The sequence below is a fragment of the Cinclus cinclus genome, chromosome 19 (assembly GCF_963662255.1).
Source record: "Cinclus cinclus chromosome 19, bCinCin1.1, whole genome shotgun sequence".
Taxonomy (NCBI): domain Eukaryota; kingdom Metazoa; phylum Chordata; class Aves; order Passeriformes; family Cinclidae; genus Cinclus; species Cinclus cinclus.
In genome coordinates, this window is record NC_085064.1 from 2,838,902 (window position 1) to 2,863,910 (window position 25,009).

General features: G+C 54.9%; 1 protein-coding gene across 2 annotated transcripts in view; it reads right to left on the minus strand.

The window, feature by feature from the left end:
* The window catches only part of NOTCH1 (notch receptor 1), a 41,806-nt gene extending 22,030 nt beyond the window's left edge, over positions 1 to 19,776 (minus strand). For both annotated transcript variants that reach the window (XM_062505415.1, XM_062505414.1), the window contains exons 1-4: positions 19,719 to 19,776; positions 17,990 to 18,071; positions 1,567 to 1,829; positions 681 to 1,019 (exon numbers count right to left, since the gene is read on the minus strand). In XM_062505415.1, coding sequence (XP_062361399.1) covers positions 681 to 1,019; positions 1,567 to 1,829; positions 17,990 to 18,071; positions 19,719 to 19,776 — 742 coding nt within the window. The remainder of the gene's footprint in view (positions 1 to 680; positions 1,020 to 1,566; positions 1,830 to 17,989; positions 18,072 to 19,718) is intronic.
* Positions 19,777 to 25,009: the final 5,233 nt, after the last annotated feature.

A 25,009-nucleotide genomic window follows, 5' to 3' on the forward strand; every position in this document is an offset into this window, starting at 1 on the left:
GGAGCTGCTCAGTCCCTTCCTCTCCCTGCCCTTACTGCACTGCAGACCCAGTGTCCGAGAGCAGAAGTGAAAGGGCTTGCTGGGGTCAGGGGGCCCTATCACAGCTGCTCTTCTCTGGGGTTTGCAGAGCGCCAAGCTCCTTTCCAGGGTGCCAAAATCCCTTCCAGAGTGCTGAGCTCCCAGAACAGCCCCCACCAGACCCCTCCACAGGAGCTCTCCATGCCAGAGGCTGCCATCCTGCTGAGCTGCTCCAGAGCTTGCCAGAGGGAGCAGCAGTGAGCACAGAGAGGGTCTTCCTTCCCCAGCTCCATTAGCACTCGGAAACTTTCCAAAATAGCTATTCCTGGCTAATTATTCCATTCTGGAAGTGGATTAAGCTAAAGCGGAAAAAGGCACTCTTATTCTGGAATATGAGCATCCGCACAGGGGCCTCTGCTCAAACAGTTGTTATGGAAGAGCTATTTTGGTGAAACACAAAGTATATAAAACCCCCAGCTGAACTCTCCTCCTCGGGCATCGCTGCCCGACATCTTCCCTAAAGCACATGGCACAACGAACCCACAGCCAGAGGGTTTTTCCCCTCCCAGAGACAGGAAATTCAGGAAATTTCCTCCCAGGAAATTCAGGCACTACTCATTTAGAGCGCACTAAGGTGCTGGCCCACGCCTTTCCCTCCCTACCTGGCAGGCAGGTGCAGTCGTAGGTGGTGTCCCCGATCTGGCGGCAGGTGCCCCCGTTCTGGCAGGGCGAAGGGTTGCAGGGCACGTAGAGGTGCTCACAGTTCTGCCCAGTGTAGGCTGGCTTGCAGGAGCACTGGTAGGTGCCCACCTCGTTGGTGCAGCTGCCCCCGTTCTTGCACACAGGTGGGGAGATGTTGCACTCGTTGACGTCCTGCTTGCAGTTGGCGCCGTGGAAGCCGGCGGTGCAGCGGCAGATGTAGTGGGCTTCGAAGGGCACGCACTGGCCCCCGTTGGCACAGGGGTTGGAGGCACAGGGGTCGGCCTGCTGGCAGGTTTTACCTGGGGAAGGCAGGGAGGGAGGGTGAGGATGCAAACAGCAGCTCAGCTCTTGGTGGCAGTGATCTGCACTGGGGTGCAGGGCTTTGGGACTGGCTGTAACTGATCCCTCACCTCAAACCCACATTGTGCGGGAGGGTCGAAGCTCCCTCAGCTGCAATCCACCCACCCCCAGTCAGGTTTGCAGGTTACCCTCCCCACCTCTCTGAAGCCAAAATCACAGGCACCTCTACACCCAGAATTCACTGAATTCACAGAATTCACAGAATCACTGGGTTGGAAGAGACCTTCAAGATCATTGAGTCCAACCCACGCTCTAACACCTCAACTAGATCACGGCACAGAGTGCCACATCCAGTCTTTTTTTAAACACACCCAGGAACGGTGACTCCACCACCTCCATGAGCAGACCATTCCAGTACTTCATCGCATTTCCTTTTCCTAATACCCAACCTAATTTCCCCTTGACACAGCTTGACCCCAGGGGGCTAACCCTTATCACAAACCACCCCTCCCCACCCGGGCCGTGTCCCCATGTGCCAACCCTCACCTGACCAGCCGGGTGGACAGCGACACTTGTACTCGCTGAGGGTCAGCAGGTCACAGGTGCCCCCGTTGCGGCAGGGGTTGCTGAGGCAGACATTGTCCCGGGGTGTCAGGCACAGCTCGTCGGTGAAGCCCAAGCGGCAGGCACAGGTGTAATCCACGGTGCTGCCACGCACCAGCGCCGTGCAGGTGCCGGCGTTCTTGCAGGGGGAGCTCAGGCAGGGGTTGGGGAGCTGGCAACGCTCGCCCACGTAGGCACCGCTACACCTGGCAGGATTAAAAAAAAAAAACAAAAAAAACCATCATCAGTGAGATGGCCCCGAGTGGCCAGAGGGCACTGGATGCCCTCAGGGACCGGCCCAGCCCTGCATGTTGGGTTTGGCAGTAGTGAGGCTCTGCCCTGGCTGCTCCAGGCTGGGAAGAGGAAGATGAAAGAGGTGCTGGGAACAAAGGCGTCCCCCATAGAGGGGCCTGTGCTGACTTGCACAACCGCAGCCGTGGCTGACATCCTGCGTCTCGTCGCAGGGAGATTCTTCTCCCTCCCCTCCCAGATGAAGAGGAAATCGAGGCACAAGGGACACATGGTGGGAGCAAGAGGTGTATCCCCATACCCACACCAAATCCATGGGGCCAGGCAGCACGGGGACACCCGTGCCCACACTGGAGTCTCTGCTTCACTAGGGCTATTTTTATCCTCCCTTCGTCCCAAATCACTCAAACGCAATTAAGCAGGAGCTCGGCATTGGCTGGCAACAGGTGGGACAAGTTCCTGCTCCTCGCAGCCAGCTGAGAGCTTCCCCTAAGCCAAACCCTGCACAAGGAGGGTGAGTGGCCCTGGCTGCTGCATCCCTCTGCGTGGGGGCCCTGAGAAAAGAACCCCCAGTGCCACCACCAGCTTCACCATCTGTCACCATTGGCCACCTGGGCTGGAGCAGGAGTGGAGCTGGCACCAGGGATATGCCTTTAGTGCAAATCCCACCAGCCATCCTGGTGGGCCTGGGCAGGATGCGTGGCTGGCAGGACCCTGCAGAGGGGGGAAGATGAGGATGGAGCAAAGCTGTGCACCTGACACAAAACAATCCCAGAGATGAGGCACAAACCCTCCCGCGTGGCATCTCTTGTATCCTGTCTGCAACACGCAATGCCACCACCACCACGGGTTTTGTCCCCATCCAGCTCTGCTCACATTACAGCTCTTCCAAAGAGGGATGTTCTGTCCTGGCTGTGCTGTGCTGAGCAGCCACGGTGAGCAGGGCATGGGAGGAGTGAGACAGTGCTGGCACTCTGCTGTGCCACACCATGATGGCAATGCCACCACAGCGTGCACCACGCTCAGCTCACGGGCATCTACCAGAGGCCTTGAGAGCAGAAATGGATCTGGGATCTTGCATGGCCAGGAGCCTGGGGTAAGGCAACCCCAGCTGGAGGTGATGGATAGGGAAGGTGACAGCACCTGGGCACTGGGGAACTGTGGCAGGTCAGGCTCAGGGCACCACGAGCTCACACTTGCTGCCATCAGATCTGGTGGGACATCGCATTCCCGAGCCTCCTGCATGGCCTCCAAAGCTCCTGCGGCAAGGGGGTGAGCGGGGGTGGTCCCAGACAATGCTGCAGAGCACAGCAGTCTCCTGCAACCCCCAAAACAAGCCTGTGGGGCTCCTCTGGTAAAGCACAACCAGCAAACCCCACCCTCACCCGCCCCAGCCCGGAGCCACTGTGCTTTGCCAACAGCAAGACCACATTTCAGCCTCGCTCCCCCTCTCCTCCCTCTTCCCCTACTTTCTCTCCCCCCCCCCTTTTTTTTTTTAACCCAATTCTGATTTCATTGTCGGGGGATTGTGTGAGAATTTGTCAGGATTCGGAGACATTTTTTTTTTTTTTTTGAGTTAATGAGACGGCATTATCCAGGCCAAATGAAAAAGAAAATGTGTATAATAATAAATCAGGGGCATCTGCTCGGCACACAAAGGGCGGCGGGGAGCAGGTGTGCATCCTAATGAGGCAGAGCAGCTGCCGGCGACCGCGGACGGTGCCCGGCTCGCCGGCGGCTCGGAGCCCCGGCACCGACGGCGCTTCTGGGTGGCTGAGCTGGGGAATGTGGAGCTTGAGAAGGGTTCTTTGTGCGGGGCTGGGTATAGGAATAGGAGCGGGGAGAGGAGCAGGGAAAAGCACGCCGCTCGCCTGTGCAGTCATCTGGCAAAAACTCGCCGCACCGCACACTCGCGTTTTTGTGTTTTTTTTTTTTTTTTTTTTTTTTTTACTTAAAACAATCTTCTCCTCTCCCTGAGCTATGGTGGCGGATGGGGGATAGAGGAGAGTTACGTGAGTCTCTAATTGGAGGGAAAAAAGAGGAATAAGGAGTGGAAAAAAAAAAATTGTTGCTGGACAAAGAGCGGTGGTGGCAGCGCGGGAAGCGCTGAGTGCGGTGGTGACACCGTGGGACAGGGACATGGTGCTGGAGGACCAGGAGGGGATGCTCGGCATCCCAGGTCAAGGTAGGAGGGCAGTAGGGCTCTCTGGAATCGGGGTTCCTGCGCTGTGAGGTCGGGGAGAGGGGCACACAGCCCTACACCATCACGCCCAATTAGTTTTCGGACCGATCCTCATTCCAGGCAAGTGGGGGTTTGAACACATGGATGGGAAACCAAGGCAAATCCCAGCCTGAATCTGGGCACGGCTGTTATCCAGGAGGTTAATTAATGATTGGAAGAACCCTGAGGGACAGGGAAGCCCCTGCCTGAAGGCACAGGATGGATTGGGGTCACTGGCACTGCCCAGGTTGGGGGCTGCCTCATGCCTGGATGGACTGCTCAGGTGCTTTCCAGGCTTGTGCTTCAGGAAACCCCTCAAACTGGTAGATTATTAAAAAATTGATTTCTATTTGTTTGTGTTAAGAGCTGATTTATGGCCACAATCAGCTCCAGAAAATGAGGAGAGTGCAGCAGATGGCAGGGAAGAGTTCAGCTTGGAAGGGCTGAGATAGGCACATGTGGGCCATCAAGTCCAGGGTACACTCATGCTCCATATTTTTCCTCCCAGAAAAGGGGCATTCCCAGGAAATCTTCAGGAAAAAAACAACACAGCACAGGCACCCTTCCAACCAGCAGTCACTGCTCTAACCCCAGGAGGAGTTTCTGTCGTGCCACGTGGGGCTGTGCAGCACAGACCCTCTGTATGAGCCCAGCAACTCCCAACCTCACGCACCCACTCCCAGCGTGGGGAACCTCCCAGATCTTTCCATGGTTTCAAAGTCATCTTGGTTTCTCTGTGCCCAGGACATCCTCCTCCATCACACCTGGTGGCTTCCATGCTGCTCCTGCATCTTCTGGAGATGCTTCAGCACAGAACAGGTCTGAGACAAGCAGGGAAGAGCACATTCCTAGCTATGGATGAAGCCACAGGATGAATTTCACTGTTCCCTCCCCTCATGGTCCTGGATCTCACTCACAGAGACTGGAGCTGCATTTCAAAGCCCAGCGACCTCAGCAGATTCAGAGAGTCCTGGCTGCAGAGGAAAGCCTGGAGACAAGTCTTGCATGCAAAGCAAGAGATCAAAAACCAGGTGAAGGATCAAGGTAATCCAAGTTGTAGTTATTTTTCAACGTTTCCAGGTCTGGATTCAGCAGAGCTAAATTCAACTCCCAGCTATGCTACAACCTCATGATGCAGCCACTTTTCTCTCCAGGAACTAAAAACTTCTCCTAAAGCTCAGCCCAGGGAGCTGAGCTTTATTTTCTGTAAAAAACATGAGGTGGTGTCAGGGATTCCAGGTGAGCAGACATGGACGATGCGACATCCCCGCAGGCTCAGCCAGGTGAAGATCACCCTGTGGTTTTTCCTTTGGCATTTCCCAAGCCAGGGCTACCCAAACCAAACCCCAAGCAGCTCATGGAAATTAGCATAGGAGACATTAAAGCTCGGCTTTAATTACAGATATATGTGTTGGCAGAGGACAGGGCGGGTGCTGCAGGATTAAAACAGCTCAGGAGGGCCATTAGAAAGCAGCTTTGAGGCAGTGAAATGTGGCCAAACTCCCTGGGGTCCTGAGGAGCCTCTGTGAAAGCCTCAATTAGGCTGGTGTGGTCACAGTCCCAGCTCCAGGCATGACGAGCACCCCTTTCCCAAACCAGGCAGGAATGGCTAAAAATACCAGTGTGTCTCCCTCACTGTTTCCATTGACTCATTAATGTGCTGAGGAGGCATCAAATGCTCCATTTTAGCGACTGATGGAGGGTGATGGCATCCCAATCCCCATCCCAATCCTCATCCCAAACCCCATCCCAAACTCCAACCCAATCCCGATCCCAGCGATGGCCAAGCCCTGCTCCAACACACAATGCTTCCTCTCCCAGCACCATCCCAGCAAACAATCTCACAGCTCCACACTTTTGGGGTGTGCTCCACCAACAGACCAGGAAGGACAGGGGACAGCAGCCAGTTCCCATCCCTGGGGATGAGGGCGCTCCTTGCAGGGATGAACACACTGATTTACACCCCCTGGGTGTCTGGGGCTGCTGGCCATCCTGGTGGCTTTTTTTGTTTCTGGGGGTCAGGCAGAGGCTGGGAGCTGGATTCCCACAGCACCAGGCTGAGATGTGTCTTTCCCCTCAGAATGAGCATCCGAGTGCAAACTGTGGTGAGGGGGGACACGATTAATAATGCTGTGAGCTGCCAGCCCATAAATCTGCATGATTCATGGCCAGTGTGAAGGGTGATGGAGAAGGCCTTGTCCAAGGTCAGACAGCAGTCCCTGGGGACAGCCTGGGAACAGCAACAGTGGCCCCAAATTCCCACTCTGCTCCCAGCACCAAGCCTGGGCCAAATCTGGATCTACTCATCACAGCCACGTGCATTTGTTGTGTCTGCTGCACATCCTTAAGGAGTTACAACCAGTGGCCCAACGCTGCAGCTATTCCAGCAAGGCTCCAGGAGATCTCAGCAGATCACATAATCAAAAGCATGAATGGGCTGCAGGAGTGTCAGAGCTGCTGCCTCAGCTCTGCTCTACACCTCTGCTAACACCTCTGGCCCCACCAGCAGTGCTGGCAGATTTGGGGTGCCCATCCCATCCCATCCCCTCCAGCCTGAGGGTTCTGCTCTGGGTGCTCCCCGTGTGTGGCTCTGGTGCTGCCAGCCCTTTGTTCACTCTGTCGTGCAAGGCTTTTCCTCCAAGCCACCAGCAACAGGTTTTGTCCCTCCGCAGCAATGCGGGCACTGAAAGCATCCCGAGGCAGATGTTTCTGCGACCTCTGACCCAAGACTAATGTTTTCCTTTCTGCACTAAGCTGCCATCTGCCACGGCCGGCACAGATGACACCCAGGCACTCCCGCAGCCCCAGCACGGCTCCCGAATGGCAGCACGGGGGCTTTGTTTAAATTTGGGATGCACAGCCCTGCACAAGCACAGCCCGAGGGCAGGGCGTGTCTGGGAGGTGCTGGATGCACAGGGATGTGCTGGATGTGGGGGCTCAGCCTGTATAACCTCTCAGCTCACACCACTCACTGCTCTCCTGCCTGCTCCTCCCAAGGGACCCTGAGACCGTGGCAGGGCTGGAGGTAAAACCCACTCTGGGCTTAAAATGCACAAAAAAAAAAACCAAAAAAACAAAAAAAAACCAAAGCCAACAAGCAAAGTGGAAACCAGGTGTAAACTGGAGCACATGCACGGGCTGTCCCCCACGCCCACCCTACAGAGGGGCAGGTTCAGGGGTCAGCCCCACATTGCAGGAGGGGACAGGGGGTTGGCAGGGAGCCCCATCCTGGCCCCTAGCCCCACATCCAGGCTGCCTCTTATCTGCTCTGCTATCACCTAACCTCTTCCTCACCCTCAACTGCTGGAAGTACAAACGGCCGTGGTTGTTTTCCCCAAGGTATGAGCAGCGTGGGAAAGCTGAGCAGAGCAGGCTCAGGTCTTTACTCAAGCACCGTTTTGGGGGCACTTGAGACTTATGGGACCAGGACACTCCCTGGTGCTGGGTGTAGGGTCTCCCACCATGAGGAGAGGCCCCCACCCCAAGAGGCTGGGCTGGGGGATGCCATTCTCTGCTCTGTGGCTTGGAACAGCCACCTCAGATGAGCCCCTGAGTCTCAGGCAGAGTCACCTCAGCACAGGGAAGGTTCAGGACCACAACTGTGACCTTGAGTAGTGCAGAGGGTCCCCCCGAGGGACCTTCCCACCCCCAGAGCCCTGTGCAGCAGCAAATGTGCTGCGTGACCTGTGGGTGGCTGTGCCAGCATGGTCGGGACCCCATGGAGCGAAGCAAGTGGCTGAACGTGAGCAGGACACTCAGATTTCACATGTTTGCTGGCAACAGCTGAGGGAAGGAGGAACAACCCGCAGGACAGCCTCCCTTAGCTGCACAACAGCCCAGAGCCACTGCAGGCTGCTCCCAGGTGCAGAGTGACACAGCCCTACCCTGCTGCCCCCACACCTCTTGGGGTAACCATCATCCTGGGGCTGACAACGGGAACCCAACCTCCTGCCCCACACCTTCCCCTGCACCCCAGCAGCTGCACAGCCCAGGCATCAGGGAGCCTGCTTTCCATCAGGCAGCCACGCACAAGAGTCACCTTTCCAGTTGTGCCAGTGGCTCCCTGCCTGGCCCAGCCTGGGAGCAACACCCCAGCTTTCTCCTGAAGTTACACCCTTCCCCGTAAGACACGTTTGCTCGCTGCCAGCCCAGGGGACCGTGATCTCCCCTGGCTCCAATCTGACCAGAGAAAAAGGCCAGTGCTTGGGGATATGTCTCCATGTCCCTGAGAGAAGAAAACCTGCTTCTCACTGCATCTTATTCCATTCATTCTCATTCCACTGCCTCCCCAAGAATCCCTCCTGTGATGCATGGAGCAACAGGTGTTACTACTACGGACTCCAGGATGCCTTGGAAATATCCTGCTGACACATGAGCACACTCTGGAGCCGGGGGAAGGCAGGGAGGTCTGGCAAACGATCCTGCTGGAGAATCGGAGCTCAGGACCCTGCTCTCTGCCCCCACCTCCCCGCCTAGCATCACCAGGAGCACACAGAAAGAAAGGGGTGTAGGGAGACAAGGAATACTTTGGGACGCTGCCCTGACCTCTCTGGAGCACATGGGGCTGTGGCTGCTCCCTGTACCCTGGCAGCCAGAGGCTTGGGGGGGCTGCTTGAGCCCCCTCTGGCAGCGAGCACAGCAGGGCTCACCCAACCTCACTTTTCTCGGTGGCTCCTGGCCCTGTGGCTGTTAAGAAACCAAAGGCTTCACCACAGCACCCAGGAGAGCCAAGGCACGAAGGCAGAGCTGCCCAGCTGTCCTCACCCATGTGGGGCACCCCGACTGGGTGATGCATCCTAAAGCACCAGCACAGCCCCATGCAGCAAAAAAAATTGGAAAAAAATGGAAAAAAAAAAGGAAACCTCCAGCAGCCATGATGGACCTCCTGGTACCAAAACCCAGCACAAGACCTAAGTGGTGGTTTTTTAAGAAGTCTCATCCAGGTCCTGCTTTATTAAACACTCTGGGACACCAGCCTGGGAAAAAGGCAGAGTTTCACACAGGGAGGTGGTTGGCAAAGCAGCAGGTTACTCCAAGTGACATCAGGTTAATAAAGCAAGAGCAGATCTCCACTCTTGTTTAATTAAAAAAGCAAACTGCAATCCTGAGTCTTTGATGTGTTTTTTTTTCTTGTTCCATTTCATTTTTAACCTAGCCCAAGTCATCTAATTGAGATTTTAAGATCCAGACTTTCATCTGGAGAGAAACTAAAGGAATTCCCAAAGCTGGATATACTCGTGGACAGGAGTGGGGAAAAAAACATGCTAGAGCCCTGTTCCTCCTATGAAGGAAAAAAATGGCTTTGTTTCTTAAGCAGACATTAGTCAGGACAGTTTGGGAATCAAAGTTCCCATTGTAATGAAAAACAATATAATCCCATTACTAAGCAGAGTGGCCAGGCTATTCACGGGTGGTAACTGGCTACCTGGGAAGGAGCTGCCTTTCAATGGAGCTTCATTCACAACAAACATGAAAGATGTCGAAGGAAGAACCCAAGACAAAACTCGCCTCATTCCCACCCTCAACAATGGCTGCTATGAAATATTTGTTTTCCCCAGTCGATGTTTTTTTATATCCTCTGTGCAGTAAAGCTGCACAGCCCCATTGTTTGTGGGAGCCCGGCTCACTCTGCTCACCCTGGCCCCTGCTCCTTCTCTTGCCCATTGAGGGGTTGACCACGAAGGATGTGCTTCCAGCAGAGGATCCCCAGGCAACACAGCCTGGGGCTGAGGCTGCCACATGGTCCCATCACCCACCCGTGTGACTTTCCTGGGGCAGGTCCCTCAACAAGCACCCACAGTGCCCATCAGACACTGCAGCGGCACCTGTGGCATCTGAGAACACTCCCTGCTCTTGCCCTCTAAAAATCTGTTATTCTGTAAGCCAGTAGAAGAAAAAGTCAGAATTTGGGGGAGATAAGGAATTTCTACCTCCACAGGGTGCCTGCCAGCCCAGCATTGTTGGTGCCTGAGGTCATTCTTTCCTCCCCACCCCTTTTGGGGTAACTCCTGGTTTTTCCCTGCTCTGGACCCAGCCCTTGCTGCCCGTGCAGGTTGAATTCACTCTGCTGTGCTCTCAGAGCTCTGGCACACACACAGCCCCAGTGTCACCATCTCACTAAGTGATGATGGACTCCTTTTCTCCCCTTTCCCCCTCAAACCAAGTTTTGGCTAAACACTGTCCTGCCCCAGAGCCAAATATGGAAAACTCCCACTCGTGACCCCACCATCCCACTCGTCTAATCCTGACTTAAAACCTACGATTAGGATCTGAACAGCCACCAAAAGTTTAAGCAAGCTAAATTTAGCCCTGATATTTATAAACAAGGAGGAGAGGGGGGTTTTGCAGAGCTCACGGGTGCCCTGTGGCACAAAGCCAATGGAAAGCCAGAGAAATTCCTGCCGGGGATGTTTCAGTGGGATGGGGAGTGGGCAAAGGTGGCAATGCCCAGACAGGGATGGATCCAGTCCCCCTCAACCTCACAGACATGGAGCTGCTGGTCTCCCTTTTTGCAAGCAAAACTCCCAAAAATTGTTATTAGCAACAGAACTCTTGCCCACTTGGAAACCATGCGCTTAAGGACGTAAAACACCAAGAGCAGACGGGTATCAGCTCCTGGGATACAGATCCCAGGATTTCTGCTGCTGCCGATTTCTTCTGCTGAATCTAACCAAGGAAACGGAGAGAGAGGGAGAGAAACCTCTGCATCCGACACCTTTTGCCGGCAGAAATCCCTGTGTCAACATGACGCCCTCGCCGAGGGAGCGGGGACAATGGTGGCGGCTCTGCCCTCCGGCCGCAGCCTGCATTCCTGCCCCCCTCCCCTGGAAACCCCCCTTTTGTGGGGAGCAGCAGGCCCTGTGAAAGGGCCGTCTGTCGCCCTGCCTTTTGACTTGGAGGTCTGTGTCTAACATTTTAATAGGGGCTGGGGGCCAGGGACAGACACCCCTCCTCCCAGGCTGTTCCCCCATGGGGTCACTCTCCCAGCCCGTCCCAAAGCTCCCAGAGGATAGCCACATTTCTCCACCTGCTCCAGAGGAGCCATCCCGTGGGTTAACCATACAGGAGTGCCCTCCGGAGGGTTTCCTCCTGTTCCCCCCAAGCAGGGATGCTCCAGTGGGGCAGGAGTGCTGGGGACACGCTCTCCTCCATGGCTGCTCATTAACAGCAGAAAATTCCTTAAAATAAACCACGGGACACTCACAAATGCTCAATCCACAGCCAGCAGGGAGCGTGTGGCCCTTGGGGTCCCCGTCACCTCACTGACGTGGGACAGAGCAGCTGACAAAGCCAAAAGCTTTGCCAAAAGCTCCTTTCCATGCTCCTCTTGGGGACAGGTGTGACATGCACAGGTAGCATCACATCACACCACAGAGGATGAGGAGGAATTGGCAGCAGGATGCCAAACTCAGTCCTGCCAACAGATCGTGCACAACCCAGAGGGGAGAAGCAAAGCTGGCACTGCCACTCTCAGCCATGGTGACTTTAAATCAAGCCCAAAGCAAGAGGGATCCCCACCCCAGGGTGCCCCTGTGGCACCCAGCCCTCCCAGCCCACCACCACCAGGCCACCTGCCTGCAGGGTGCCCCTTCTATTAAATAAGGGCAACGTTATAGCATCATTAAAACTTAATAAATCCATTTCCCATATAAATACCATTAAATTCAGGTTTTGGGGAAGGGAATTAGGGTGAAAACTTGTTAAAAGAAAATGACTTTGGCACAAATAAATTTTTGCAACTTGACTGAGCATGAAAGTTTCCCATTAAAATGCGACTGGGCTCCCTTTGCTGGAAATATGCAAGGGCCTAATAACCATGGCCTAAACATTAACTGTTTAACTGGCTTTTCCAATATTAACTGCCATGGGGGGAAGGGGAGGATGTGATGGGTGAGAGCTTAAAGCAGACATTAATTACTGCTGTGTGAGGGAGGCACACCCCGAGCTCGCTTCTCACCAGCATCCTGCTCCCATGGCACACACTGGGATTTTGGGCTTGTTCTGTGCAGGGCCAAGAGCTGGACTCAATGATCCTTGGGGGTCCTTTCCAGCTCAGGGTATTCTGTGATTCTATGATTCTCTACCGAACTGATTTTGGGTACAGATGGCTAGAAGTACAGCATGAATTCTGCTGCATGTGAGGTGGTAGGCATGAGTTGGACTCAGTGATCATTGTAGGTTCCTTTCAACTGAAAATATTCTTTCTAGGGACAGAGCTCCCCATATAGCCCAGCCAAACATCTCTTCCCCCATCTCCAACACCTCACAGAGGTTTTATTCCTGCATGTCTCACACCAAGCACTGCATTTACCAATGGGAACCTCCAGCATCATTGGGGTGCCCACAGAAGCTGTGGCTGCACCATCCCTGGAAGTGTCCAAGGCCAGGTTGGACAGGGTTTGGAACCACCTGGGCTAGTGGAAGGTGGGTGGCAGGGGGCGGAATGAGATGCTTAAGGTCCCTTCCAACCCAGACTATTCCACAGTTCCACGATCACCCTATTAACCACCAGCAAATTGCTTGAGATACCAAGATCACAGTACCACAGACCCTGCCCACTGGGGACCTGCCAGCATGAAGAGGTGACAGGAGAGGACCTGACCCACCAGACATGCAGAGAGGAAGGCAGAGTCCAGATGTGGGTGTCTGGCACCATCACACCTGGCCAGATGCTCAGCTGGAAGCAGCACTGAGCTGCTCTACCAGCAAGACCCATGTGTTAAACACTGGGGAGCTCCCAGGTGGGCATCTCTAACTGTCCTGGGGAGCTGCCATGGCCTGGGACCAGCAGGGTGCTGCAAAGACTTCTCAGCATCACACACAGGAGCTCTGCTATGAAGTCCAACACCTCTCTGCTCCTGGGTGCCTCCACATTCAGATACCCAAGAATCAAAAATCCAGCGTTCCCCCTTGACACCAGAGCAGCATTTCTGTCCTTATTCCAGAGCTCTGGCTGCAGCAAATCTGGGGTCATGGGGGCACCATGCAGCAAGGCAGCATCAGGGACTGATGGGATTTGGGCATTGCTGAGATGGGTGGATGCAGCACCATCCTTCAGGCACGGGGCTCAGCACCATGGGCCATGTAATGAGATGAAAACACCATTTGGGAGGAAACTGGAATCATCCCAAACCATCACTTCTCCAGACTGCTGACCTTTCTAACCCTGAACACAAAGCAGGGCTGCAGGAATAGCCTGGCTTGGACAGTGGTGAGTGAGCAGCCCAAGTGGCCCTTGGTGCTGCCCCATCCTTGGCAGGTCCTCAAGGATGGCTGCACACAGCCCTGAGTGGAGCAGGGCACCCTGAACACCTTTTTGGCCACTGGGAAAAAGACAAGACTCAACCAAGACCCCACAGCAGGTCTGCTTTTCCAGGGGGGTTAAGTTATATCCCAGAAGCTCTTGCACTCTGCGGCCCCAACACATGGTGCAAAACCTTCACCTGGCAGCACGTGAACCACAGAGAAGTCTCCATCCAAATCCAGAGCTCACCAGCTCTCCCTAAGTGCACCCTGGGGCTACTCCCTCGTTAAACACGCTGATGCTCTATAAATTTCACATTCCACTCATGTACACACGCCGCCACCACTCGGGACACTGACCAACACGAGCAAAATGAGGGTCACCACACCTCCAGGCCTGGAAAAAGCAGGTTAATTTCCAAACAATGTTATTTTAAAACTTGCTAACTGCCTCCTGATTATGTTGTCTGAGTCCTTAATTGGTGAATAGCCTGGTGTTGCAGTGACTTATACGTGTCACTCTCATGCTACATACAATAAAGCATAATAGCCTGGGAGGGGAGGCCAGGTGTGAGGTATCAGCTGGAACAAATGGACTGCCATCAGGAAAGAAGGCAGCGAGTCAGGTGTTGAGATGGAAGAGATTTTGGTGGAATAAAACTCACCCCATTCCACGGAGTGAGTGACCTCCAGCCCCAGGGAGCAGAGCCCCGTGCACTGCTTCACACCACCAGACCACAGAAACTGAAGATGTCCCTGCTCATTGCAGATGACTTTTAAAGGTCCTTTCCAACCCAAACCATCCTGTGAGCACACAGCTTCGAGTAGCTGCTGGGGAATAGCCCCACTAATCTGAGTGATGAACACCACTGTGAGTTTCTGATCCCCTCTGCATCACCCCATCTCTCCTGCTCATCTCTGTGCTGTGGTTGCTGCTGAGGGACCTCCAGAGTTAACTCCTCTCCAGCATATCCTATGCTCATCACACAGAGGACAACCCTCAGGCCACCACAGGCATCCAAGCCATGAGAAAAACCAAGCAAAAAAAACCTCTGCCCAAGCAATAAAATCCCAAGGACAGAGAGCAGGAGTGAGTGGGACCACCTGAGACACCTTGCAGAGAGCAGAGATACAAACAGATTCTTTTAGACAAGACCTAAAACCCCCACTGCTGTCCCAATGACTTCAGCAGCTGAGCTTCGGTTTCTCTTCCACTGGAATCTGCAACAGGTGACACTTTGGTATTTTTAATCTCCCCTCTTACCCATTTCCACCTTGCTCTTTCCGAGAATGAGATCAGACTCGAAAGAGCCATCAAGAGTTCTCAACATGGCTGAATCACTGCTCGTCTACTTCTTTAAGAGCTTCCTCTGGTTGATTGTTCAACACTCCACCCTCTTCCTCTCCAGCACCGAGACTGCATTTTTTCTTTGTTATTATTTCATGGAAATAATGTTGGGTTTAAAGCACATGAGAAAAACCAAACCAGAAGGAAACTTCCGCCCTTTACAATGAGATAACAATGACTGAGCAGCTGAATAACTTGAAGGGCACAGAAACTCACGGGGCTCACATCACTCCTCTGCCTTCCTGGTTGTCTCCTGAAAGAGTTTTGAACTAAAATAATCAACTCTTCCCACTATGGTCCCCCTCAGAATGTTTCTTCCCATGCTTCTGGCCCGCTGCCCATGGAAGCTGGTGGTGGCAATGGGCACCAGCTCAGCAGCCACTGCACTGGCTGAACAACGCTGTGCTGATTCATAAACAGAGGAAGTACTTTAGCAAACTGACTTTTCCCCCTTTTCAGCACAAGCCCAGTGATTAATTTAACTTATTTTTTCCCTCCACCATGTCTTTTGCATCTCTGAGCAAGAGGAGAACTCAGGCACAGCTCCTCTGGCTTCAGTGGTGAGAGCCTGGTGGAGCAGGGCTGGAAATTCAGCCCTCTTTCAATGCCATCTGCTTTTAACTAGCAGAGCAAGGGAGGTCCTGGGAATAAATGTCACATGGCACAGGGAGCTAAAATCAGCCTGACTCATTTGCAGGGATGCCAGTCAAAAACTAGGGTTATTCAACAGTCTAATTAGGAGCTATCACTAGAAGTCAAAAACGACCTCTTGGAAAAACCTTCTCATTTAGTCTGGGAAAATTCCTTAGTCCAAGGCGAGTGCCTTTTCTGGAATGCCACAGCTCCCCAGAGCCACGGAACCTCACAGCAGCCACCAACTCCAGCCTGGACCTCTTAAAGCTCCATCTCTGGGACAAAAGCACCCAGAGCCTTCAGCTGGGGTCTGTGCAAGACCCACAAAACTGCTGCTGCTCTCCCTGCACTGAAAGACCCTGCCAAGATGGAAAGCAGCTCTGAAGGATCTTAATTAGGGCACTTCTGTCCCAAGCCCTCCAATCCAATGCTTGGTCCCCTCCACTCAATTAAAGCCCTGTGTGCCCTGCACCACCTGGCAAAGGCACAAAGCAAGATAAGGCACCTGAAGCTTTACAAACTACCCCTGTAAAATACTAAAAGGCAGAGAAAGCTCCTGGTCTCGCGCTGGCGGTTCCCTTTCCGTACCAGGGCTGATAACCTGGGGTTGGAGTTATCAGAGTTGGCTCCACGTAACCCAACGAGCTCTGTCCCGCCGCAAGCGCCGGGACACTCGTTCTCTGGAGCAGCATCCCCCTCGTACGCTATTTATTTCACTCCACTTTCTAATTGGATTTGTGGGGGCAGCACAAAGGGGCTTTATGGCCAAACTTTGTTAAGTGCCAGGCCGAGCAGAGATGTGGCCAGCAGCCAAAATGGTGCATTTCACGCAGGCGCCAAAGGGCAGTGCCAAGCTTTTCTGTGTCTGGTATCTTGTGCTCTTGGCTCTGCTTTGTTTAAGAAGCTTGGAAGCAAAGCTCCTCGTCAAGAGATATTCAAACAAAGTGAAAAACTAGGATTTTGAGAGTTGCTATCAGGTAACTTGGGAAGTTGCACCTCCTTCAGTCTGGCTGTACTTCCAGTATCTGCCCCCCATCGCCCTGCACGGGACAAGAGCACACACCTTGTGCTCCTACAAAAATAACTCACGCACACTCACGAAGCATCTGCAGCCAAGAGAGAAGTGGTTACTCATAGCCAGCAACCAAGAACTTTTTTAAAGTTAACTTTTTCTCTTAAAAAAACAATCCACCCCGAGCCTACTTTGGAGGCTTCTCCAAATAGAGCTCGAACACATCAGATCTAATTAGATTCCATCACCATCTGCACATGAAATGTAAATCAGGAGTTGCAGAGACTTAAGAAAAAAAGGAAAGAATGACCACAAGGAAAAGGAGGGGTGTAAGGTTGGGGAGGGGGTGGAGGGTTGGGCATTCTGGGAAGCCATACATGATTAGTCACACAGCATTAATCTGCCTCCCTTAACAATAGCTGCCGAATTTCGACCGAATCCCAGCTGTCGCTCTTTGAATGAAAGAAAACAAGATTTAGAGCGTCAAGCGTTGGTAAGGGCTTCTGTGCAAAAAAAAGTGGCGTGCATTCATTAGTGCCTCACAAAGGGACCCAGCCTTTGTCCATTAAATTGCTCATGTGCCTGATTGATTTGCTGATTTATTTGCACCAAAGGGTTGGGGGGCTCAGCTTGGAGAAGGGGGCGGGAGGTGCCCGGCTACTGGGCAGAGTAACGGCACCCAGGCGGATTTGCAAAAAAGCAACACACATTGTCAAGGGAAACTGCCATTCAACAGGTTGGGATTGGAAATGCCTTCAGGTTCCTCCGCCGAGGACTTCCTATTTGGAAATTTGGGGTGGGTGGGAACGTCTCCCTGCCTGCTCGCAGCTCAGGCCATGTTCAACAGGCAGAGGGGAAATCTGGCCGGAAAGCAGAGCCTTGCCCATTCACATTTCTTTTATGGAATAGTTTTAAAAAGGGAGCTGGAGTCTTATTCATTTCTCTTGGTTATTGTTCCCTGGGAGCCTGGAGTGAATCGGCCATCGCTGCGGTGGGTCGGCTGGTCCTTCAAAGAGTCCCAACGCTTTACACATCCGTTTCCCCACAATCAGCTTGGAGAAAGCCCCAGCCTGGGTGCCAGGTCCCACCAGGAACACCAGGCTAGACCACAGCTTGGCACCAGCACTGGCAGGGCTGCAGGAGGAGGTGCCCTGCTCCCCTGGTGATGCCTCATCGGCCCACGGACACCACTGGGGCAGCTCCAGCAGCCAGAGCCATGCCATGGAACCTGTCTCGAGTGTTTATTGGAGATCTACTGGTCACTCTAGTGTGCAAGGGACTGAAAGGCAATGCTTCGGGGCCAGGAGGGAGTAGCTGGAAAACAGACAGACAGACAGACAGACAGACAGCCTCCCTCCCCGCCCGATGGCCCAAGGAGCGCCTCGGGCTGGCCCTACCTCCTGCTCCATCAGAAGGGCAGTCTGCATAGGCTAACACCAGCAAAACATGGCCCTTTGCCCATGTTTTTCCACCCAGCCAGGAACAAAGCCCGATCCTGCCAAACTCGTGGTGACTCCTACACAAGCAGGTTATTCTTGCCACTCAAGGAAAGAAAACGCATCTTGCCCTATTAAATCCAGAGCCTTCAAAGCAAAGTCAACATGCATGTCAATAACTTTGGTCGGGGGAGATGAAAATCCTGTGGCTGCTCCATACTTACTGGCACACCTCCGTCCCGTTGGGAAAAGTTTCACACTTGCCCCCGTTGAGGCAGGATTCAGCAAGCTGTGAGCACCGTAAACCTGCAAACAGAGGGACAGCATTAGCCACAGCTCAGGACCCTGGTGGCAGCAGGGGGGCTGCATCCCCTGGTGTCACCTGGGCTGGGGACAGGCTCGCTGAGAACCCCAGACCTCCTGCACAGCCTGGTGAGGTGGGGTCCAGCACCTGGTAGCCTTCATCCGAGGGTGATGGATGGGGCAGGGACTGTGTGGCCCCTGCACTGAGAGGCTCACCTAAAAATAAACCCAGGGTGGGTTTGAGGGAAGGCTGTGCCTGCTCCTCCAGCAGGAGGACCGACAGAGAGAAACCGCAGATCAGGCCCTTGATTGACAAATGCCATTTGGGAAAAAAACATCCAGCCCGGGGCTCATTAGTTACCGTGAGGTCGGTAACGAAATGAGTCGCCCGTCATAACTTGCTATGAGTAAAGGTTTCATTGTCTGGCCCTCAGAGCCAAATTCTGCAGAGTTACCACAGCAACTCGCTGAAAGTACCCAGAATCGCTTCCGATTTCCACCCCGGCTCGCTCTTCCCCTTCTCTGCCCTCTCGCTCTTCACGGTAACTGGTTCTGCGACACGCGTGTGCAGCCGGGGCAGTTTCACATTGAGCGACTGCAGCTTCGCACCGCCACCACCACAACCCAGATCCTGCCCCGGACGGCTGCCGAGCCCCGGGCTCACCCCGCTGCGGCTCCGTGTCCCACGGCAGACGGACTGGGGGGCTGGGGATCACTCCAGCGGGGGTGCTGGAACTCCGACCGGGCACAACTTTCTGCAAACTTAGCCTTCGACGGCTCCCAGCCTTGTTGTGGGAGCAGCACCGCTGCTTTCGCTCCCCCAAAATCCTCTCCGGGTTCTCCCCACTAGCTCGGTCCCGAGGCAGGGGGGCACTGCAGGGTCCCGACCCGCCCCGGGATGGATTGTCCCCCACTCCGTCCCGCATTCCCAGCCGCTTTAGGCGCTCTTTTCCCGCGCCCCGACCCGCTGCCCCCGACGGTCGCGCAGCGCTTAGCGGCGAAGCACCAGCACCCGCCCCGGAGGACGGGGGCCCGAGGGGCCCCGGCTTTCAAGAAACAGGAAACCGAGAAGAAAATTTGCAAAACGGTCAAAAGCTCTCGCAGAACGGCAGCAGGAGAGAGGCCGCCCTGCTCGCCCCTCCGCCCGGCCGAGCCTCGGCTCTCCCGGCACCGAGCTCCGCTCCCCCCGACGGCAGCGAGCGCCGCTCCCCGCGGCAGCCCCGGGCACCGAGCTCCGGCTCCCGGTGGCCCCGAGCGCCTCCTTGGGGGCACCGAGCCGCGGGCTCAGCCGCGCTCCCCCCCGCGCCGTTCCGGCCCCGGCTCCCCCGAGCTCCGCTCACCCCCGCGGGGCTCAGCCCAGCTCTCCCAACACGGTTCCGGTCCCGGTTCTCCCGCTAGAACCGAGCCCGGTCCCGGCGCATCCCTCGGTTCCCACGAGGACTCCGCTCCCGGACACCCCCCCCCCCACCCCACCCCCGAGGGCTCCGCGCTCCGGTCCCGCCGCAGGAGCCGAGTCCCGGTTCCCACGGGAACCTCCCGGCCCGGACCCCCGACGCTGCCGGGCTCCGGTGCCCACCGCGCCCGGCCCCGCTCCCGGCAAACTTCCTTCGGGGCGGTCGGTGCGGGGCCCGTGGCGGCGGCGGCCCTCACCTCGCGTCAGGGCGGGCAGCAGGAGCACCAGGAGGCCGGGCGCCAGGAGCCGCTCCATCCCGCTCTGCTCCCGCCGCTCACAGCCGCATAGATCCGCGGGGCCTCGGCCGAGCCGAGCCGGTGCCGGTGCCGGTGCTTGTGCGGGTCCGCTCCGCCCCGCCGGGAGCCCCAAGCACAGCTCGCCCGAGAGCAGCGACTCCGAACGCGGCGCCTCCCGCGGCTGCTCAGCCCCGGCGGGCCGGGCCGGGCGGCGGGGGGCGGGCCGGGACGGTGCGGGGCGGGCCGGGCGCCACGGGACGGGAGGGGATGGGACGGGATGGGAGAGACGCTCCTCCCTGCCCAGCCCCGGGGGCCGCTGCTGGGATCCCCCTTCCCGCCACCGAGGATCCCCGCAGCCCCCCTCCAGTCCCACTGCGGGGCAGCTGAGTCCCCGTGTGCGGCCACCGGACACCCCCGGTGCAGCTCCCTGCATGCAGGCACGGATCAGGTTCTTCTCGCCGTGCAGCCTGCCCCTCCAGTCCCCCAAATCCTCCCAGTGCAGCTCCAGGACAGTTCACGTACAGCCACCACAGAGCTCCAGCACAGCTCTGGACACCTCCGTGCAGCCCCCACAAGCGGCCTTGCATTTCCCTAGTGCAGCTCCGGATACCTCCAGTTCAGCCCTCACCCCAGTACTGGTGCAGCACCCCCGCCATGCACACTCTGGGTAATCCCAGCGTAGCTTCTCTGTGGTCCCAGTGCAGCTCCTGCACACCTTCCCCAGTCCAGCCCCCCCAGTCCCTGCACAGCCCCGGGGGCCACAGTTCTGAGTGACCACAGCAGCCCCGAGGCCCAGCCTGACCCACGGTGTGTCCGTGCAAGGTCCCAGAGCACACAAACCACGGGATACGCAGGAACGTGGTGGTTATACCAGGGGGACCAGGACATGGACTGACCATCCCCTGGGTGCTGGGAAGTTCAGTGTGGGGTTCCCCTTCTGACCCCCAGCAGGACTCAGGTGTGTGCAGGTACATGGAGCCATTTCCCACCCAGCTCCCCCGCAGGTGCTGGCAGTGCTAGCAGAGCTGGGTCGGATGTTGTTTGTTTTGTGCTGTGAACTCATGAACTCCCAGGCAGAGCCTGGCCAGCCCCGTGCGCCGCATCCACAAATAAACAAACACACTGGGAGAAGTGGAGAAGCCAAACCCAGGGGCAGCCCCACAACCTCCACATGTGTGTGCAGCTTTCCCATTAGAGCAGCGGTGACAGAGGGTCCCTGTGCCTCCATCCCCAGAGCCCCATTCTGTCCCAGCTGCCACCGTGCCACAGCCAAGCCTGGAAAACCAAGTTGGAGTGCCCTGCCCTGAGCCCAGGACAGGTTGGAGCCTTTAATCCGGTGTTTGTGGGTGTCTCCTGTGAGCTGTGGCTGCAGGGGGATGCTCAGGGCTGTACCCATAGAGCACCACTAATGGGAACAGCCCCTGTGAGGGTGCTTAAAAATGATGCTTCCATGGGGTTTTGGGGCCAGCCCTACTCAGCAAGGCTGCAGTGCCTGCAAAAGCAGGGAGCAAAAACTCAGAGCATGGAGAATTTGGGATACCATCTCTCCCAGGGACGTGGGTACTTAAATCTCATTGGACTCTTGTGTTCTACCTCAAGAGCTGTTGGAGGTTATTGGATGGCTCGTTTACAGCTCCCAAACATGAGGACATGGAGGGATGGCTGAAAGCTTGGGAAAGAGGAAGAGGAAGGAGGGTCAGCAACGGGTTAATGGGAAGGGGGTGACACTGTGGTCATCTGTGTCTCTCATCTCAGGTACCTCTCCACCAGCCCCTGGGCTCATCCCATCCCATGCCAGCCCTGCTGTTATCCCACTGCTTCCTGTTGTAAACTATTTCCAGAGCAAGTGTGAAACAATTAAACAAACCGAAGGGCAGAGTCTGCTCACCAGATCAAAGGCCTGAGCCCTGCAGCGGTACCTCGCTCCCGCAGCTCCCTCCTTCCCTGCTCCTCCTGCCTTCCCCACTCTGGGCTCTAAAGCAGTGCCCTGGTTGGGGCTGGGGAGCCAGGGCCCTGTGTGGAGCATGGTGCCACTCGGGGTCCTGGTGCCACTGGTAGCTTGAGCCTTGAACAAATCCAGAATGTGGGTGCTGCCTGTTCTATCCTCCCTGCAGAGGGAGGCACGAGTAGGGTGACAACAACTGGGCAGTGGGATGTGACCCCAGCTGTGCCACCACAACCTTGTCACCATCCTCTGGAGGTGTGAGGACAGCCTGAGGTTTCTCCACTTGGGCATCCTTGCAGACGGAGACTTTGTGCTCTTTCTCCATCCCTCCCCTTTCCCCTTCTCTGTCAGAGCCCACGGAGCACCTCAGCTCTACCTGCCTGGAAATACCGGCCAAAGCTTTGCCCGGGCTTGTTCTCCGTGTGCAGAAAGCACCGTGCATCCAGCTCAGCTGCACTCTGGAACTTGATCCCTCAGACTTGGGAGAGACCCCCCTGTCCCTCTGGACCATCATGGGCATGCCTGGGGACACGGGGCTGTCAGGGTGCCACGCCTGTGCCATCTGGGGATGGAGAGGTGGTGATGCTGAGGGATGTGCAGAGTGGCCGAGACACCGGATCACCGTGTGTCCCAGGCTACTCCTGGAGGTGCTGGACTGAAAGGACACACGGGAAGCCAGGAGTGAGCCCTGGGTTCCCTCCGTGGCTGGAAGGGTCTGTGCTGTGTCCGTGGATAAACACAGGCAGAGCCGGGCGTGCGGCCGCGCAGCCGCGCCGCCTCGTCCCCCGAGCGCAGAAGGTCAAATACATCTATTTATTGCCATCACCCGGGGGCTCTGTGACCCCGCAGCTCTGGGGCTCTGCTTGGGGAAAAGGCTCTGCTGTAAGGGAGCTAAAAGGGTCCTCTGTGGTATCCCATAAAAGTCTCAACACGAGGAAGGCTCCTCCAGCCAGGCGCTGCTGCGAGATGTGCCGCTTTAATCTGGCTCCATCCTTCCCCTGGTACAGAGGGATCTGCTGCAAGATCCTCGTGGGGAACCTCCTCAAGTTTCCCTCTCCCAGACGTCTCCTCCAGAGATTCCTACCAGCAAAAGTCAAAAAGGGAGGAAGGCAGAAGTCAGCGCTCAGCATAAATCTTTTTGCAGTAAGAGGTGAATAAGACATAAATCCAAAGAAATTTTTCTTATGAGTGGTCTTCAGGGGTTAAAAATAATGGGATTTTAGGTCCTTTTAAAAATAGTGTTTGTAAAAGGCTTTAATAGAAACCTTGGCAACTGTCCATGTGATTAGTGATTTAAAAACATGAAACCTCCACACATGTTTAAAAGTTTTAATAAGTTAAAATTAAATGAGTGAAACTCTGGGAATATTTTTTTGTTACTGCAAGCTAAGAAAATCATGTCCGTTAAGCAAAACTTAATACAAATATAAACAGGTAATGCACATCTGTAAATTATTTTCATGTCTCCAGGGGCTGGAAAAAAACCTAAGTGAGACCAGCATTCTTATATATATTTTGCCTTGACAGCTCAGGAAAAAATTTGCCAAAAACCAGAGTTAGAGCACTGGGCTGGCGTGGGAAAGTTGGTTTAGTGAGAAATTTGCCCGAGGCTATTTAAATAAAAACAGGCGTTTTTTCTTAATGGCAAATGCCTGTTAAATACAACCAACGTGGCTTCCAATCGCCTGAGTAACTTGTGTGCCTATTCCTTCTTGACACTTTCATCTCTTTATCATCACAATCAATATTTTGCTCTTATACCTTCGGTGCAATAAAAATAAGACTGATAAGGCAGACATCAAACTGGATCTATCCTTTTTTCCCCACTGTGCTTGGCTTGGCATTGCTCTGCCGCCTGGATTTTGGAGCAGCACAGAGGGTTAGCCCTCCTCATGCTGGTACATGCACCCCCACCCTCCCTCATGCTCTGAAAAAAACTAATTTTTAGTAATTAAGCATGAATCAAAGCAGGTAGAGCATCCTGGAAAGTCTGAGCAGATAAAAATGCACTGGTCATGGAGTCTGTGAGGTAAAACAATCCCCAAACTTCTCTGTAATGGGATTAAGGCATGATTCTCTGGGGCATCAGAGGAAAGGGACTGGATTTGCAAGAGTGGTCTAAATCCCGATTTTTACTTTTTTTTTTTAAAATCTTATTTTTCTTAAATAGCTGAGTGGAGGAGTGTGCCTGGACAGTCACAGTTAAATCACACCCATTGTGCCATGCCTCTGCCATGGTGCTCTGGCAGCATGTGCCCGTGGAGGACGACTTTCCTCCTGGCAGTGCAGTAGGATTTGGTCCCATCAGGATGCCCAGGGTTGGGATGGGACAAAGGACAATCAATCCTTGCTGCCATGGGCAGAGCTTGGTGCCATGTGTGTCCCTGCCCTGGCACGGCTGCTGCACCAGGCTTGGTGCCCGCAGAGTTTTCCTCCTCACGGGCTGCTGAAACTGGTTTAAATTGCAGGGTTGCTCCTGGCCATCATTTCTCGGTGTGTAAAGTCAGCTCAGGAACTCTCACCCAGGGATTAGTGACAGGCGGGAAGACGTCCCGGAGGAGCCGCTTTGCTCGCACGGTTTGTACCCGGGTGAAAGGTGCTGCTGCGAAATTGCGCTATAAAATCTGTGTCACGTTTAAAATAAAATGTTTTTATAGGCTGTGAGAGGAGAGCAGGTGCTGGGCACGTATTGCTCAGCCTGGCCCTGGCCTCGTTGGTCCCTATGTTGTTCCTATCCACCTCCATAAAACAACTGAAACATTCTCTGTTGTGTAAACACAGCCTAGTGGAGTTTATGGAGCTGTGAGTGACAATGTGATTGTCCCCAGGCCCGTCCCAGCCCACATGGGCTGCTGGAAATGCAGTTCTCCCTGTCCTTGGGTGCATGTCCCTGTTCCCTCCATGCTTGTTCATGCCTTTGTCTGCACCCTGGTGCTGCAGACCCTGCGTGTCCCTCTCCTGTCCCTCGCCAGGGTGGTTCCTCAGGGTGTCACAGACACCCAGCTTGAGGATGGGGACAGCTCCCACCCACAGAGGAAATGCAAGAGGTGACCCTGACTCTCCAGAGTGCAGACCCCAGCCTAGCTTTGTCCCAGCTCTGGGGACATGTGGGACATGTTTGCATTTCATGTGCATCTTCCTTCAAAGCCATCCATTCCTTTGCTTTTTCTTCCATTCCTCCTTTTCCTGCTGAGGCAGTTTTCATCACCTCAGCAAATAAATTGCTCACCAGAGTGTGTGGAGGGGCTAGGATTGAACCTCCTCTGATATCTCCATTAAATAATCGAAAACCATCGCTCACAGCTGT